General features: G+C 39.0%; 1 protein-coding gene across 3 annotated transcripts in view; it reads right to left on the reverse strand.

Moving 5' to 3' along the window:
* Nucleotides 1-9,399, reverse strand: part of LOC131189578 (proton-coupled amino acid transporter 1-like) — a 32,884-nt gene extending 23,485 nt beyond the window's left edge. Inside the window, exons 1-3 of one of the 3 annotated variants that reach the window (XM_058165761.1) lie at nucleotides 9,260-9,344; nucleotides 2,243-2,399; nucleotides 1,004-1,151 (exon numbers count right to left, since the gene is read on the reverse strand). In XM_058165761.1, the coding sequence (XP_058021744.1) occupies nucleotides 1,004-1,146 (143 nt within the window). In that variant the 5' untranslated portion in view covers nucleotides 1,147-1,151; nucleotides 2,243-2,399; nucleotides 9,260-9,344. The other 2 variants (XM_058165760.1, XM_058165759.1) reach the window with 2 other exon arrangements.
* Nucleotides 9,400-17,636: the final 8,237 nt, after the last annotated feature.

Raw genomic sequence — 17,636 nt, forward strand, 5'->3', positions numbered from 1 at the left:
TAATAATAGAGTTGGAAGGGACCTTGGAGGTCTTCTAGTCCAACCCCCTACACCACTTCAGACAAATGGTTATCCAACATCTTCTTTTAAATTTCCAGTGTTGGAACATTCACAACTTCTGTAGGCAAGTTGTCCCACTTATTAATATAAAGTAAAGGATTTCAGGTGCTGAAGTTTAGCAACATTTGGTGGTTCTGAAATTTTTCCATTCCTGGATTAGGGCAAAAGAAATGAAAGCTGAAGCTGAAAGACTGCACTTCCTTTGGAGATGTGGGAGGGGTGCCCTATATAAGTATGTTATGTTAATTTCAGCATATATGGCAGCAGCCAGACACCTATTTTACAGAAAGCAAGCAGCTGCTTTATCAACTGTTAACATAGTCTTAATCCTATGTCCACATATGGGTCAAGATAGTTCTTTAGCCTCAGCAGATCTAGTAATTCATTTGATAACACAAAACCTCTTTTGAGGTTTTGAAAAGATGCCAACACAAACTTTCAAATAATATCATACTAGTAAAATCACAGATACAAATTAAATTAATGTAAAGTGTCAAAATGTCATAATTTCTCCCAAAAGCAAAGTCGTAAAATGGGCTATCATTTTATGGTGATTTCTGTCTTTGACATCTTGAGCAAAGAGCAGATTTCCATTTTCAGAATAGTTTGGGGAAAATACTAACAATGGATACAAATCTTTGAAATGGGGCAGCTGGCAAGTCATAATTAACTGAAGCAGTCAGAGACCAGAAAAAAATTGACTTTAAAAATCTGACATGTTAAGTAATTCATAATGAAGCCATTTGTAATCAGGATAGAAGTCTGCACGCTGTATTCCCAGTAAATTCAATAAATTTATCTTGAATGCACACTGCTTTAGTTTTTTTATCTGTAATCTGGATGGCCCCTGACATGATGCCTGCACACTTTTCTCTTAAGGTTAAATTAATTAGCCTTTGCATTTAGATGCAGACGGATTCTAATGAAGAATAAAACCACTTACGTTGTTCCATTTGTTTCTCCAAATCGTTGGTAGGATGATGGACTGGAAATATTGTTCAAGCCATCTGGGAAACTGCCATCGGGAGTCACATCTGTTGAACTGTAATCATTGTAGTCTTCATTACACAACCTCTTTGTGGACATTGTGACTGCGGGAAAAGCAGTATTAGTAACCGTAGCATTTACTAACTCAACATTTCCCACCTGGGGTTTTGTGGCCTCAATTACACAAAATTTCTCTAGATGGACCATGGCTGTAGCACAAGTGTCCTGCTTCTATCAATGGAACAAATTCTGGCAGAGATAATTATATATGTAGAGTGCCACACCTTCTGACCTAAACAAAGAGTTGCAACAGGAGCATATTTAAAGGAAAACTCCAGATCAGAGAAACGCTTTGGGATCAGCACTTTATTATAATTACCAAGTCAAAGTGTAACCCTTTCAAAGTCCAAAACACCCACACTTTCTCCCCGCAGGCAAGAAATAGCCTCTCTGAAATTCATTCACCTACGACCACTACCTCGAACAGTATCGACACAGATTTTTTGTCCTTTTGCATTTCTGTCCAATTCTCCCCAGCCATTCTGTACTCAGAAAAGAGATCAAGATAGATAGCTTTCTATCAATTAGTTCAGGTGATGTCTCTTTGAAGTATGATTAGACATTAAATCCCAGAATAGCTAGACAGTAAGGCCAGGCTGGTAGCCAATCATAAGAAGCTGTAGCTTAAGCCTTGAAGACCACAATGAAGAAGAATAAACTAGATGAAAAACAGTGACTCTCAGATTCTAGGAATTTAAAAAAAAAAAAGAATTCTCCAACCAAAATTATGACAAAACTTTTCACTCGTCTCCTTTCATGGACGCTGACTCAGATACAGTGTGAGACCAAACTAATTTTGATCATTTTGCAGTGATTTTTACTTGATTCAGCATTCATTGCTTTCAGTGTTAAACAGCTCATTCAACTTTTAATGTCAATTATATTGTCCAATTCTCAGACAGGGAGGGTATGTTGCAGATCCCATTGTTTAACTGGCAGGATCCAGGAAGAAAGTCTCAACCTCCAGACGTGAGGCAGGCCCCCACTCTTCTGGCCTTCAGAAAGAATGTTAAGATCCGTGTCTGCCAAATGGCATGGAAGTAAAAAATGTGATATGCAACCCTGGCACGGTTGGTCTCCTGAGAGTATTCTCTTTACCTCGTTAATTTTTAAACTTTTAATACTGTAACCCTACCTTTTAAATCCTTTTAACATTGTTCTTATTTATGCTTTTATACCATATGTTTTTTTTTTATTGTGAGTAGTCCAGAGTCATTGAGGTGACGGGTGGTGTACAAATGATGAATAAAAATACATTTCCTTGTTGCGAAAAAGCTTTCTCTCAGGAAAATCTGTACAAAAGGAAGATATATTGCTCAGATCAACTTTTTGTCTAGCCAAAGAAATAAAACTAAGAAGCACAAATATTGACTGTGATAGAAACGAAATACTTTTTGTCTTGGATTTAATTTTTTAACTTTATGGCTTTCCTTGGCATATTTTTATCATATGTCATATTTTATCATCGTTATTGATTCTGTTTTTAGGGAGCTGTAAACTGCAAAACTCTACTTAGAACAATTTGGGTGCTGTATGAACAGATCATATTGTACTTATATATGCCATCTGGTTCACAATGACCTTAGCAGGAAGCTAGCTCTCATTCAGATATAATGTTAAGCACAGAGTACTTTATGAATTAAGTCATTTGCCTTGTTCAGCAACTGTGACATGAAAGATCCTGACCCAGCATTATACATAAACTGTTCTTCAAAAATAGTAATTAAGAAAAGTAGGAACAGTTACTAAATGTGTGTTATTTCTTCCATGAACACCAGTTTCTCAAAAGCATGCATTTATGGTAGCTACAGTATGAACCCAACACTAATTAACCAGAATTGACCTCACCCCATTCCTAAGAGGTCTGTAAGGGGCATGCATAAGAGCACCAGTGTGCCTACCGTTCCTGTCCTAATGTTCCCTTTGATTGTATCCAATTTTGTAGTTATTACATACTTATGCTTATATATATGCTTATAGATTGTATAGTTATTTCATGCTTATGCTTATATATACTGTTGTGACAAATAAAATAAATAAATAAATTTTATATTAATTTTTCCAATTTATGTTCATAGAAAAAGCTTGAGAATAAACTGGAAGAGAAACTATTTCCATCTCTGCTTTCCATCTTTCCGCGGTCGGTAAAATGAGGACCCAGATTGTTTGGAGGCAATATGCTGACTCTGTAACCCCCTTAGAGAAGGCTGTAAAGCACTGTGAAGCGGTATATAAGTCTAAGGGCTATTGCTACCTTGAATTCAGATTTGAATTTGCTATATTCGCAAATTCAGAAGAGATGCATGGACACTCCTTCAGAGCTATATTGTTAACATCAATTCTTCTGACCTACTGACTGAATGCTATTTTCGGATTGCAAAACATCTTAATTCCAAAGGTGCTTTTTTCAAGAGGCAACTGGACTTTCTGGTTTTTCTTTGAAGACGTTTCTCATCCAAGAAGCTTCTTCAGCTCTGACTTCTTGAAGCTTCTTGGATGAGAAGCGAAACGCCTTCAAAGAAAAACCAGAAAGTCCAGTTGCCTCTTGAAAAAAGCACGTTTGAGACAACCATGACCTGGGTGACTGAGAATCTCCATAGATAAGACATTTTAATACAAGAAACTGGACACACGTGGAAGATCTTCTGACTGTTCTTGGAAAACAGAGGCCTTGCTAGAAAGTTAGGATGTTTTGAAACTTGACTTCAGATCTAGTTACATATTTCTTCCAGTATTATCTATTCACATTTAATAACTGTATCAAATTAAAAACACCTGAGGTCTTTAGGACATTCCAAGGATGTGCTGATATTATTTTTCTGTAATATTTCAATAAGATAATCACAGACAGTCAGCTGTCAGCTAAATAAGCATTGCTTAGTTCAGCATTAAATTAGTGAGACTCCAATTGATTGACAAAAATGAATCTTCAAGCTATTAAGAGCTTGCTACTATTCTGTTTTGGGAAAGAGGTGATGAAATTAATCATAAAGAATTAGCCATTTTCTCTTCTAAGACAAATTTGGAAAACCTGAACAATTGGGCTAGCTTTGGGGGGAAAGGCTACATGTTCTATAGTTCAAGCAAAGATAGTTTTCATGTATAAATAAATATTGACTATTTCACGGAACAACATTTTATTTATTTATTTAAACTTATTGGTTATTCAACTCCAATGGATTCTGGGCAGCCTACAGAACTAGGAAAAAAAATTAAAAACGGTTAAAAACATTGAATCACACTGACAGCCCAGACTATAATAATCTAATGGAGAACCAACAAAACAAAACAGGGGCCACTGAATGAATAATAAACATCAATCCCAGTCCTAAGAACAAAGTCAGGTTTTCAATGTTTTCAGGAACCCCTGGAGAGAAGGAACCAAATTTTTTTAAAAAAATAGATAGTACACAGACTTTCTATAATTTAATCCCATTATATTTTGGGATGATAAACAAAGCGACGGTCTCTTTACTAAAAGATTGCTGAGGGGAAATAATTTCATACTGCCAAGCTTGATCCACTGTAACATTTGAATTTGGGAACAGTTAAAAAGGCCAGCCCCTGTTTGTCCATAATCCCAACAACAAAAATAAAAAAGGAGAATGTACATCAAATTTATTTAGTTTGAGCAAAGATCAGTAACAAAGAGAAACAACCAATCACCCCATCCTGACTCCTACAAAGATAAAATGATATTTAAATACCAACATAAAATTCGTTTAAAGAAGCCAAAATGAGCCTATTACGCAACAGAATCTGGGTTCATTTTGTCAGCAGATACTGATGGCTGCTATACAAAATGTTCCAACATTCTGCGTCACAAGTTTTTTTTTCTTGACAAAAGATAGTTAACATGAAATGTGTTAAACTAACCTGGAACGTGTAATAAAAAGAATAATAAATTAGCCTTCTTAAACAGTCATTAAAGCAGAAACTATGTAGCACGAATGGATGAATTTAACAGGAGTCACATGAACAAGTTCAACAAGCTACAGGCTCGATATTTTTCATATTGTTTACCTACTGAGGATAAGATGTTAAATCTGGCTCTAAAGGATAATGTTTGCTGATTGGCAAAATCATGTACTATTTGTTCTCTTTTGTTCTCTGAGATAAGAATAGTTTCGCGTTGATATCCAATGCCTATAAGCTTTTTTCTGATTATTTTTTTTATCTAAGGTAAATTCCAGAAGATGAAGAAACGCTCACAATGAGAATTTCTCCAAATATATTTGAGACCATGAAGACTGAAATTGGCAGATGGCATAAGAGGAATCAATCCTGTGGAGACATAATGGCATTTAGGCCAAATATATTTATTCATAGCCATGGTCTTCTTTCAGTCTTCAACTGACCAGATTCTAATCTCTGGAGCACACTGGATGCACATTCAGGTGTGTGAGAGTACATGTGTGTGAGAATATGATACAGATATAAAAAGGACATCATTTCAGTGCACAGGTACCTTAGTCATTTGCCCCCTTTTATCTCCCCTCCACCCCCACCCAAGTAGATATTGCTATTAGTCATGTTCTTATGAACTTAGTCTATGGTATTTGCAATAACTTGTAGTTTGAATAAAAATCCTTCTATGAACTATAGAAAAATTACACTAAGGCTCTAACAAGAAGTTTTTCCACGGCTGTGTTGGAAGAAATGTCCATCTGGGTTCAGTTCCAAGTGGGAAGAAAGACACTGGAAAAATGAAGACTGCTTGGAAAGATGATTTAATGGTGGACATGACCATATGGTTTGACATCCTGGGCAAAAAAAAAAGCACATGGGTGAGAGAGAGAGAGATTTATATCCTGTCTTGAGCCCTGCCTGGGAGCTTCCTGTTCCTATGTAAGAAACGTATTCTGATTCGTTGTCAGACTCCCAGGGCTAACTTTATAGTGTCTTCTGATTCCCAAGCTTGGTTGAATCTTGCTGGGTGCTGTAATCTCCCCAGGTGCCATGTGTTGAGTTCTATTCTATTCTATTCTTAAAAAAATCCCCTCAAGACATGGAATTCTTTTGCACGTGCTAAAGAGTCTCCACATGTAGACCTGTCACCCAAAACTGACACCAAAAGACACAAAAGATACAAAGACTATTCTCACCCTGTGGGTAAAAGTTGGCACTTTTCAGACCCAGCACAAACCTTCTAGGCAAATCACCTCCACAGCTCTAGCAGGCCCTAGACTTTCCTATAAATATTTTCAAAACTTGCTTTCAAAACATGGCCATCTTCAAGAGCATAACTGTGTGGTTTTATCTGCTGTCGAACAAATTCAACTTCCACTTCAAATAGGTGTCCTCTGTTCACTTACCTGGCCCCAGAGCAGACCAGAATTTTCTTCTAACAGTTATACGGATAAAGAATGCTAAAGAAATGTAGGCACCATTTAATCCATTTGGAAGCATATGGGTCTATGAGCTGGCATTTGCTTAATAAGATGAAGCAATTAGTATCAAATAGAATCAAATAGTAACAAACAGTTATTGCTTTAGGCTGAAATGTTGATCTTTACAATTTTAGATTATATGACAAAGAATTGTTTGTACTGAAATTTTGATTAAACCTTCTGATCTTCTTTGCTGGGCTGTAAAATTTTGGAATTGGCGGACTGATATCTTTTCACTGTGTAGAGATAAAGCACTATTGTAGGAATTTAAATATAACACCCACAGGCATTGTCTTTTGTGTAACTTTCTGCAACAATATCTGAAACTTTTACCAAAACCCATCTTCTCATAAATGTGTTTTTAGAATATAGGCATGTGGGGAACCAGCTTTGTCACAGAATTCATCCCCAAATTGCTCAATCATAGGGAGTTTCCTTTATTTTCAAATATACAATGAAACTGAGCTTCTTAATGTCAACTATTTCTTTAAATGATCGGAAATGACCCTAAAACAATTTATAACATCTAGTAAGCAAGCAGCACTGATCACTTCTAGTACATGGCAAAAGTATTTATTTTGCCAGGCAGGGTAAGAAAACTCTCCAGCAAATCTGAGTACAGATAGTTATCCAGCAACAACTGAATCACGTAATCCTCCTAGCCCACTAGAAACATAAGAAATGAACTAAAAGAACACTGAGACAAGATTTTTGTTATACTCCTACGCACCTGGATGCCTAATGTCACCCTATAGGGTGAAATTAATGTCACCCTATAATTTCTGTAAATAATATATAGAGAGAGATTACACAACAGCAGGAAACATAAAAGGCTAATTCTATCCTAAAGAGCAAACAAAGAAAAAGGAAAAAAAACCTGCTAAAGAAGGTAGAACTTGGAAAAATACCAGACATTTACAACCTTAGATAGGAGAAATGTTATCAAAACAAAAGGAACCTTCAGAGATCAAGGGTGACCTATGTTCTTGTCCTTTTCTGACCGCAATTTAAAACACAGCAGTGAGTACTTTTCATTCAAACACCAACTAAACTACAGAAAACTTCTCTTTGGCATGGATAGAGTATTTAAAACATATAGTATAGTTTTAGAATTAATAGTCCTCAAAAGTTTCCTGCTCCTATATTAATGATAATAATGTAACAGTAGTGCAAAAGACAGATGCTATGGTTTACCTTATTTGATTATTGCCTCCTAAAGATGGTCACTGTTATGGGAAGCCGTAGATAAAGACCAAAATGCTGAAGTGAATTACAAACTGATGTATTTTCACAAATAGAGAGGATATTATATTAGGCTCCAACCTATCCTTCTGTTTTCCAGATGTGTTTAAACTCTGGAAAGTCCTGGACTGGTCCTCACTTAACAGCCACTCATTCACTGATTGTTCAAATTCACAACATCGTTGAACAAAAGTGATACTTAGGATCAATTTTCACAGTCAAGTGATTATAATCCAGGCACTCAGTGACATGCTTACAGTTACAATGCTGCAACATCCTATGGTCACACAATCACCATTTGCGACCGTCATTACCAGCTTCTGACAAGCAAAGTCAATGACGAAGCCGGCAGAAGGTTGCAAACGGTGTTGTTGTCATCTCACGCTCAACAAAGGTGCAGGATTTGCTTAATAACATTAACTAGAAGTGCTGGAACTGCCCTCGCTAAACGATGCAGTCACACAATGTCACATTTTGTGATGTCACTTAGCTAGAAAATTCCAGTTGTTAAGTGAGGGCTATCTCTTTAGTGTTGACACATATCTGGAGAACATCAGGTTGGAGACAGCTATTTGAGAGTCTTGGTTGTTCTTCATTGTTCCTGCATCCTACTTTGGCTAATGTAGCATTCCTGAAAGTCTCTATTTACCAGGGATTGTAGAAGCAACTAATAGTTCTAGCTTTGAAGCATTTTGTAAGTTGCCTCCAGATCATTTCCCTAAACAGGAAGAACTTCATTGCAGAAACGTATTTTACACACAAACATACCTACCTACACATGCACACAGAGTCATTATCTAAACCACACCTACTCCAATAAAGATATTTGTACAGTGTTCATACACTGCATTTTTCTTTTTCCTGTTCCTTTACTCAGAACTATTCCAATGGCAATTATTCTAACGCGCATTCAACATCATTCTGAGCACGGTATTTATTTAGACATCATAATGGAAATGTCTCATTTTTACCCCTTTCCTAACACAAGGAGATCCATACAGTTTCCAGCTGGTGGTCCAGCTGTAAAAAAACTACTCAAATTCAATAGAGCGAGGAAAAACAACAACACCCAATCCCTTTCACTTGCTTGGTTTCACTTTTTAACAAATGCTCTTTCCATGGTTAAAGGATATTTTCCCAGATAAAAAAAAAAGCATAACGCTTTTCACATAAACTTCATGTTTTCTCAGCTGAGATTTGCCAGACGACCCACTCCCCAGCCTCCACCTGCCCGCCCACCCCCCACCCCGGGCTGTGGCAGCCTTGTGGGCCTCCGCACAGCTGGGAGAAAGCCCGAACACTCCCCTGCTTCGGGGCCACCGAATGCTTGGCCGCATCAGCGAAATAAAAGCCACCTAAGAAAAGCAGCCTCGCTTGTATTCCGCATGCATGCACGCAAACCAAGCCTGTAGTCCTCATGCCCCCCGCCCCCCCCCCCCCCATCCTCCGATAAGCCGGTCCCGGCACGCACCCTTATCAAGCTTCCCACAAGCCTCTTTGCGAGCCAAAGCCAGACCCACCTCCACCATTAATCCCGTTGCCTTTTCTCCTTTTTCACCGGCTTTCCATTTTGGCCCCTTCCTGTGACAGGTCATCTGATTGAACTTGCTTTCTCCTCTCACGTGACCACGCCGGGTCCGCGGTAGACGTGAAGATGGTGTGACGCTTTGGGGGGGAATCGCGGGAGTTTTTACTCCGCCCCGGGCTCGCCGACTCCGACTTCCGCCCCAGCCAAACCCAACTAAACAGCGGCTCCGTTTTGGGTTTTGAACCGTCACGCCGCCGCCCGCAAGCTTTTGACTTGCGCCCCTTAGAGGGACGCCCGTTCGTTGCAGCGGAGAAGCCGCTGTTGCTTTTGCTGCTCCTGCTGTAAGCTCGGCCGCCCTTCTTCTTTTTCTTCTTTCTCCTGCTCTGCGGCGGCGCTTTCCGCAGGAGACGCGCGGAGGCCAAGGCGGAGCCCGCCGGCTGCGGTTTAGCTTTGCCTGGCTCTTGTATGGCAGCGTCCCGGGCCCGTCTGGTTTATTGCATCTGCAGGGAGAGCTCGGTTGATGGTAAGCAAAGCGTTTAGGCAGGGGCTTTCTTGGTACGGTTCTCGGATGTTGCCGCCGTTATCCCTATGAGAACCTGTGCAATCGTCCTGAGTTGTTTGTTCATGGTCTCCTTTCCGCTGCTGCTCTCTTCCCAAAATGGATTCTGACGACGAGTGATTTTTTTATTTTTATTATTATTATTTTTTGATATTGTAAAATAGCCTTGAGCTATTTCGAAGTGGAGACAGTAAATGATCAAGAATAGGATGGAATCTTTCGGGCAGCAAAAAAAAAAAAAAAAGGAAAGGAAAGGGGGAAAAAGGTGGTTTCTAGCCCTCGGTTTTTTGTTTTTTTGGTTTTTGGCTTCAGATTTTTGATAAATTATTAACTAGAAAATCAAGGAGAAAGGAAGGAGCTCTTGCGGGATTTTTCACTGGGACTTGAATGGCCTATTAATTTAAAAATGCATTATTATTATTATTATTATTATTATTTATTATTATTATTATTATTATTATTATTATTATTATTATTATTATTATTATTATTATTATTATTATTATTATTATTATTATTCCACCAGATATCAAATGCATGTACCTGGCTCATTTCAGCCTTGGTTGGTTGAAACAGGGCTTGGTCACCTGTTTGGATCAGTACAGCAGACTCTTAAAGTAGTAACTGATTCAAAATGCCATGGCCTGGGCAATTATTGCACCACTCTTTGCCAAACTGCATTGGCTTCCAAGGTGCAATCTGGCTGTGATCTAAGGTGGTGTTATCCGTAAAAACCCTCTTGTGGCACAGGGCCGTGTAATGCGACTGCCTGCCTCCCATTTGTTCTGCTTGTTGCACAGATCTGACAAAATTTGCATGCTCCTGGTCCTTTCTGTGACAGAGTGCCATCTAGCGGGAAGCATGGCTATTTTTTGTGTCTCTCAAAGCACCTGATCTGTGGAACAGTTTCCCCCAAGATTTAGAGAACCATGACCCTATTATAAGGCTCTTAAGACAGTGTTTCTCAAACATGGCCACTTTTAAGTTATGAGAGATCCTTGGTGCTCTCTAAGTTTGCTTGTTTTCTTGCAGACGTTTCATTACCCAAACTAGGTAACAACAACGCGCTAGTAAAGAATGCTGTTTGCTGCCAGTTTATATGATTAGGTAAAGGTTCCCCTCGCACATATGTGCTAGTCGTTCCTGAGTCTAGGGGGACGCTGCTCATCTCTGTTTCAAAGCTGAAGAGTCAGCGCTGTCCAAAGACATTTCCATGGTCATGTGGCCGGCATGACGTAATGCCAAAGGCTCACAGAACGCATATATGTGTGTGTGTGTGTGATTATATGTCAGTTTATACTGGCAAGAAATATTGCTTTTTACTAGCACTGATGATGTTTTCTAGTTAGGGTAATGAAACATCTGCAAGAAAGCAAGCAAGCTCAGAGAGCACCAAGGACCCCCCCCCCCATTTGAAACCTGAGCTACAAATATTCTCCTTTATTGGTACTTTAAGCTATGTGAGCTTCAACTCCTAAAATTTCCTAGCCAGGTTGGGTAGGACTTCTTAGAGCTGAAGTCCACACATCTTACAGTTGCCAAGGTTGAGAAACACTGCTCTGAGCATTGTTTAGCATATTGATTGGTCTCCTTGGTTAACGATATATTTGTCTTTGATATGCTCTGCTTTTGTTTTGTTTTGTTTTTTTGTTTTTTTTTTGTTTACATTTATTATTTATTTTATATTACATTTATTATTGTTACATCGGGTGGCCATACAAGTCGCAAGAAGTAAACCATAGTGGCTAGATTCCTGGGTTGGTACACTTCAAACACTATTGCTTTGCACAGTGAGCAAACCCAATTTCACTTATCATCAGGCCAGACAAAGATAGTTCAACAAACTGAGATGAGTTTTCATCTCAGAATAACGGAGTTTTAAGACTGAAACTAGATTGCTAATGAAATCTGTTAGACAAGTATGTTTTGATGTACAAGTAGTGAACTTATCTCATGAACGCAGTTTAAACAGTCTGCAATCACATCACATGCTAATCCTTAATTTGCTTCATCGTGGCTTGCAAGAAAGCAAAGCATATTTTGATGTAGGGAACTGCACAAACCCAGCCACAGAGAGCCCAAAGCTCTGAAGTACCTATATTTGCACTTTTAGATACAGAAACCAGAGGTAACATTTCTCTTCTTCTTGTCCTCTTAGATCAGATTTGCTAAATACGCCCTTTGACAAGTGCCCTTCAATATTAGACTAAGATTCCCCAATGTGTGTAACTCACAATGAACTGACTTCCTTTTCCCACAATATCTTATGACTCAAATTGGATATACTCTATTTTTCACTCCATAAGACGTACTTTTTCCTCCCAAAAAGTGGGTGGAAATGTCTGAGCATCTTATGGAGTGAATATGGAGACCCTGGCCGAAAGCCCTGCCCTGCCACACCTCTCCCTTCTCCCCCCCCCCCACAGCCAGGAACTCTGGGAGCTGTAGTCCACAAGCTGCTGGGAAATGCCAAACGAGAGATTGGAGACCAGGAAGGCGCCAGGGAAGGCAGGCACCTCTGATGCGGGGGTCAGGCAGAGTCTTCTGATTGAAATGTCTTTGAATATTAGTAGCTTGGGATAGTAGTTACGGTGTTGGTATGAGCTCCAAGCTTGGCAATTTGGTTGCAAACATTTTGTCCCCATTCTAAATCCGGCTGTTGGAATTCACGTTTTTTGAGAAGGGACCCATGACCCGCAGTCTTCGCCCGTGCAAAAGCCCAACCCTGGTTAAAACGAAGCAGACCCTCTGTTAGGAATGGATCAGCGGAAGCATGTTTTGCAAACAGAGGCATCCCAAAGGTGCTTTTTCGAGAGGCCATATAGACGTAAATGGAGGCACACTCTCTATGAATGAAGAGAGAGAAAGAGAGACCTCTTTTTTTTTAAAAAAAATTGTGGTTTATAGGACTTGTAATGTGGCGTCACCGAGGAGATGCGGCACCTGGTTTTCTTCTCTGGCTCGCAGAAAGCAAGGAAGCCAATGTGAATGATATACAAGGCGTAGCAATCTGCAAGCTCACCCCGAGAAAAATAAATTACTAACAATTCCTGTAAGTCACAATTAGGCAAAAGCAAATCCAATAAATAAAAAACCAAGAAGGTTGTAATTGCAATGTCCTGGAATTTTTTTTTTATTCCGGACGCAGCCCAAGTCCTCTGTGATTCTACGATTTTGCAAAATCTAGTTTTTTAAATCAACAGGGCGAAATCACACACCCCTGCTGCATGCTGGGACTTTATTTCTTATCGGAGAAGAAGATGCTGGTAGTTATAGTTCTTTTAAAAGGGAGGAATGTGCAGAACTGTTGTCTTTTTTTCCGGTCTTTTTCTCTGAGTGCGGCATTGGTGTTTTAAAGTAATGTTTATCAAACTGGGCAATTTTTTTAATGATAGTGGACTTCAGTGATTCCCCAGCCAGCAGGACTCTGGGGAATTGAAGTCCACACATCTTAAAGGTTGCCTAATTTGAAAAACACAGGTATACCTAGGGGACTGGAGGCTAAAACATAAAGAACAGTTGCTGGAATTGGGTATGTCTAGTTTAATGAAAAGAAGGACTAGGGGTGACATGATAGCAGCGTTCCAATATCTCAGAAGCTGCCACAAAGAAGAGGGAATCAAGCTATTTCTGAAAGACCTGAAGGCAGGACAAGAAGCGATGGATGAAAGCTAATCAAGGAAAGAAGCAACCTAGAACTAAGAAGAAATTTCCTGAGTTAGATCAATTAAGCAATGAAACGACTTGCCTCCAGAAGTTATGAGTGCTTCATCACTATAGGTTTTTAAGAAGAGATTGCACTTGTCTGAAATGGTATAGGGGGTTGAGCTAGAAGACCTCCAAGTTCCCTTTCAACTTTATTTTGACCGAATGTTATATACATAACCCTGGGAAATTATAACCGTCATAAATACATGCCAGTTGCCAAGTGCCCAAATTTTGATCATGTGACCCTCGGGATGCTATGATGGTCCTAAGTGTGAGAACAGATCATGTCATTTTTTTTTTGAGCAGGGAGTTGGGCCAACTGCTACTTCGTTATTCTGTTACAACTCCAAACTGCAAAGCAATTCGTATAGGTGACTTCCTCTACCTGAAGGTAAAATCTCCACTTCTTTTTATGTCCCTGCAGTTTTTGTCATCCCCTACGGACAGAGTTTGTCACACGAGTGTCTGCAATAGTCCAAATGCTGACCTTTGCAATGACACCTCACAAACGCTGCCATAGTGTCTTTCGGGGGCAATATCAATCGCATCAGTGCTACAGTTTGGGTACTACTGCTATCTGGATAGCAAGATGCGATGACAACATTTGTGTGAAGTTGCTGAGTGTGCATAATTGCACTTGGCATGGTTGTTTTGCCATTGTGTTCTTTCCAGGTTGTTGTGTTTCTTTTTTAACCTCCCTGTCTGTGCCTTGCCTCTGCTACACCTATCTGGGGTCCTCTCAGGCTCCGCCTCCTGCCCTCACTACATTACGGCTTCGTGTTTGGCGCTCCGTATTCACAGTGCTCTCATGGGGACACCTAATGTAAGGGGGCATTATGATGGGGATGTAAGGGAGCACTGCAGAAACAAAATACGGTCATATGAATAGTGCCTAATAAAGTGTCCTCTTTATAAACTGTGCCCTATAAAGGTAAAACCTTAAACGTGTCCCCCATAACAGTGCGTCAGCAGCAGCTCCACACACATAACTATGTCCGCAGCAGATCCCCTAAAATAATGTGTCATTCCTTGATGTTCTCAGCTACAGTGCTCTCATAACAATAAAGGACACATTACTGACAGTTCTTTCACTACTGTATTTTCTTGCAGAAAAATATTACGGTACCTCCTCGTGCTACACACAAGGATGTCAAAGCAGAAAAGACTAGTATATAAAATTCCTTTTAAACTGGAAGTAGTAAAATATGCCGAGGAACATGGAAACAGAGCAGCAGAGAGACATTTTGGGTCACCTCCGACTGAAAAAATGATAAGAGAGTGGAGGAAACAGGTGGATCAGCTGCAAAAAGTAGATAAAGGTAAGCACACTTTTCGTGGTCATGCTGCAAAGTGGCCACAGTTAGACGAGGACATGAAAGAATGGATCACACGTCACCGGAATAATGGCTTCTCAGTTTCTACAAAAATGATAATATATGAAGCCAAACGCATTGCTGTAGAGAAAGGCATTCAGGATTTTACTGGATCACCATCGTGGTGCTACAGATTTATGAAGCGATGTGGCCTTGCTATGCGCACCAAAACTAGAATTGCGCAAAAAATGCCAAAAGAATATGAATCTAAGATTCTGTCTTTTCATAAATTTGTAATTGATGCTAGGAAGAAAAATGATTTTGAAATTGGCCAGATTGGGAATATGGATGAAGTCCCGCTAACCTTTGATGTGCCATCTAATAAGACTGTCGATCTGAAAGGTGCCAAAGCCATAACCGTGAAAACCTCAGGACATGAGAAAATACATTACACAGTTGTGTTGTCCTGCTGTGCAGACGGCACCAAATTGCCACCGATGTTAATTTTCAAAAGGAAAAACTTTCCAAAAGAAGTGATTCCACAAGGAGTTGTTGTGCATGTTCATGAGAAAGGACGGATGGACGAAAATGGAATGAGAGCATGGGTTGAAAAAGTGTGGTCCAAGCGTCCTGGAGGGCTTCTGAAAAAACCTGCTTTATTAGTGCTTGACCAGTTTAGAGCACATATTAGCGAAACTACAGAAAAGAGCTTTAAAGAAGTAGAGACTCATCTAGCTGTAATTCCCGGGGGTCTTAGCAGCCAGTTGCAACCTCTTGATGTTTCCATCAACAAACCATTTAAAGTCTTTATGACAGAAGAGTGGAATAAATGGCTGGCTGCTGGTAATCATGATCTGACGCCTACTGGACAAATGAAAAGGCCCACTATCACTCAAGTTTGTGAATGGGTTAAAACATCATGGCACTCAGTGAAGGACGAAATCGTTGCACGGTCATTCAAAAAATGTGGCATTAGCAATGCCTTAGATGGAACTGAAGATGATATCATTTATGAAGGTAGCGAAGAAAGTGGTGTCAGTGATTGTGAGCAACTGAGCTTCGTAAATTCTGACACTAGCGATGAGCTCTTGGGTTTCCAGAAAAGTAGAAGAGTGCTTGAACCTTAAAGTCTCTCATTTGTTAATGAGAGTGAGGATTGTTCTTAACACTGCTGTTGACTTTACATGTTTGAAATATAATTCTGCTATATTTTATTAAATATATTAGTACACCATTTGGTTCAGAAATATTTTTTTCTTGTTTTCTTCCTCCTAAACCTATGCGTCTTATGGTCAGGTGTGTTTTATTGAGTGAAAAATACGGTAGTTTTATATGGTTATTTTTTTCACTAACTACCAGCAAGTCACTTTAATAAAATATGTAGAAAGGAGGATGTAAAAATAGCAGTTAAGAATGTGTTTTGTACTATGCCTGTTTATGCAATAAAATACATTAAAAGAAGATATCTTTATGAAGTTTGTCTTATGAAGTAATAGGCTATTGCAGTCCAGATGTGTTTTTTTTTAATATTCTGCATTGATATTCATTTTCAAAAAATAGAACTGGAAACAAAATCTGGGTTGGTTCTAGTAGCTTTAATAATTGACTGATGTTTTTAAAATCCAGATAAAGAGTTTTCCTAGCTATGAATCATTATGCCTGACTATCACGGATCTATTAAAAAATATTTAAACGGTCAGCAACATTACCCAATAGTGTAGAAAAAAGGTAAAATATAAAAGGTCAGCAACATTACCCAATAGTGTAGAAAAATATCTCTGGGGTTCACAGCTGATTGCAGCACCTGACCAACCTTGGCTGATCTTAAAAAGCTTAGGACACTTGGACCAGAAAGTCCTTAAATGGAAGATTACCAGGAAATCATGGGGATATAGGGAGGGGAGAATCCTGCAGAAGACAATTGTGGCAGATTGTTTCTGAATTGTTGCAAAAAAAATTTGTTTTGTAACCAAAATGTTACCAAAGATCATTTTGAGAAATTTTGTATGAACTATTTCCCACATTACTAATCATGATAACATAAGGGTGTGCTCTTCACATTTGCAATACTCAGAAGCAAACTTGTCATAAAGGTATTAAAAGGAATAGAGTTGGCCTTTTTCCCCCACTTCAACCAACATATATGATCATTTCCATTTCACTTTATGAGCATATGAATTCCATTTTTATAGGAATGGTTTTTTGTTTTTTTTAATTTGCATTTATATCCCGCCGTTCTCCGAGGACTCAGGGTGGCTTACGTCAAGCAATAGTCTTCATCCATTTGTATATTATATACAAAGTCAACTTATTGCCCCCAACAATCTGGGTCCTCATTTTACCTACCTTATAAAGGATGGAAGGATGAGTCAACCTTGGGCCTGGTGGGACTTGAACCTGCAGTGATTGCAAGCAGCTGTGTTAATAACAGACTGTCTTAGCAGTCTGAGCCATGTCTACTTTATTATAAGACAAAAAGGAGGTTCATTTTGAATTCCTATTATTCCATTCAGAAGAAAAGGTATTGCTCGTATTACATATCTCTCTAAATCAAGATTGGGATTTAAGTATGATTATTACAGAAACTAAGAAAACCCATCCTCAATGAAAAATAGTACAGGAAAATATAAGGGACATTTTTTAACAAGATATATAAGTATGTAAACTGCTTCCTTATGATTTTAACACTTGAATACATCAGCAATTATCTTCTCAGGTTTTTTGCAATGCCTTTGCTATACAAAGTTGTAACAGTAGTTTACTGAAAAATGTTAGTCACATAGCCATGC

Source organism: Ahaetulla prasina, chromosome 2 (assembly GCF_028640845.1).
Source record: "Ahaetulla prasina isolate Xishuangbanna chromosome 2, ASM2864084v1, whole genome shotgun sequence".
NCBI lineage: Eukaryota > Metazoa > Chordata > Lepidosauria > Squamata > Colubridae > Ahaetulla > Ahaetulla prasina.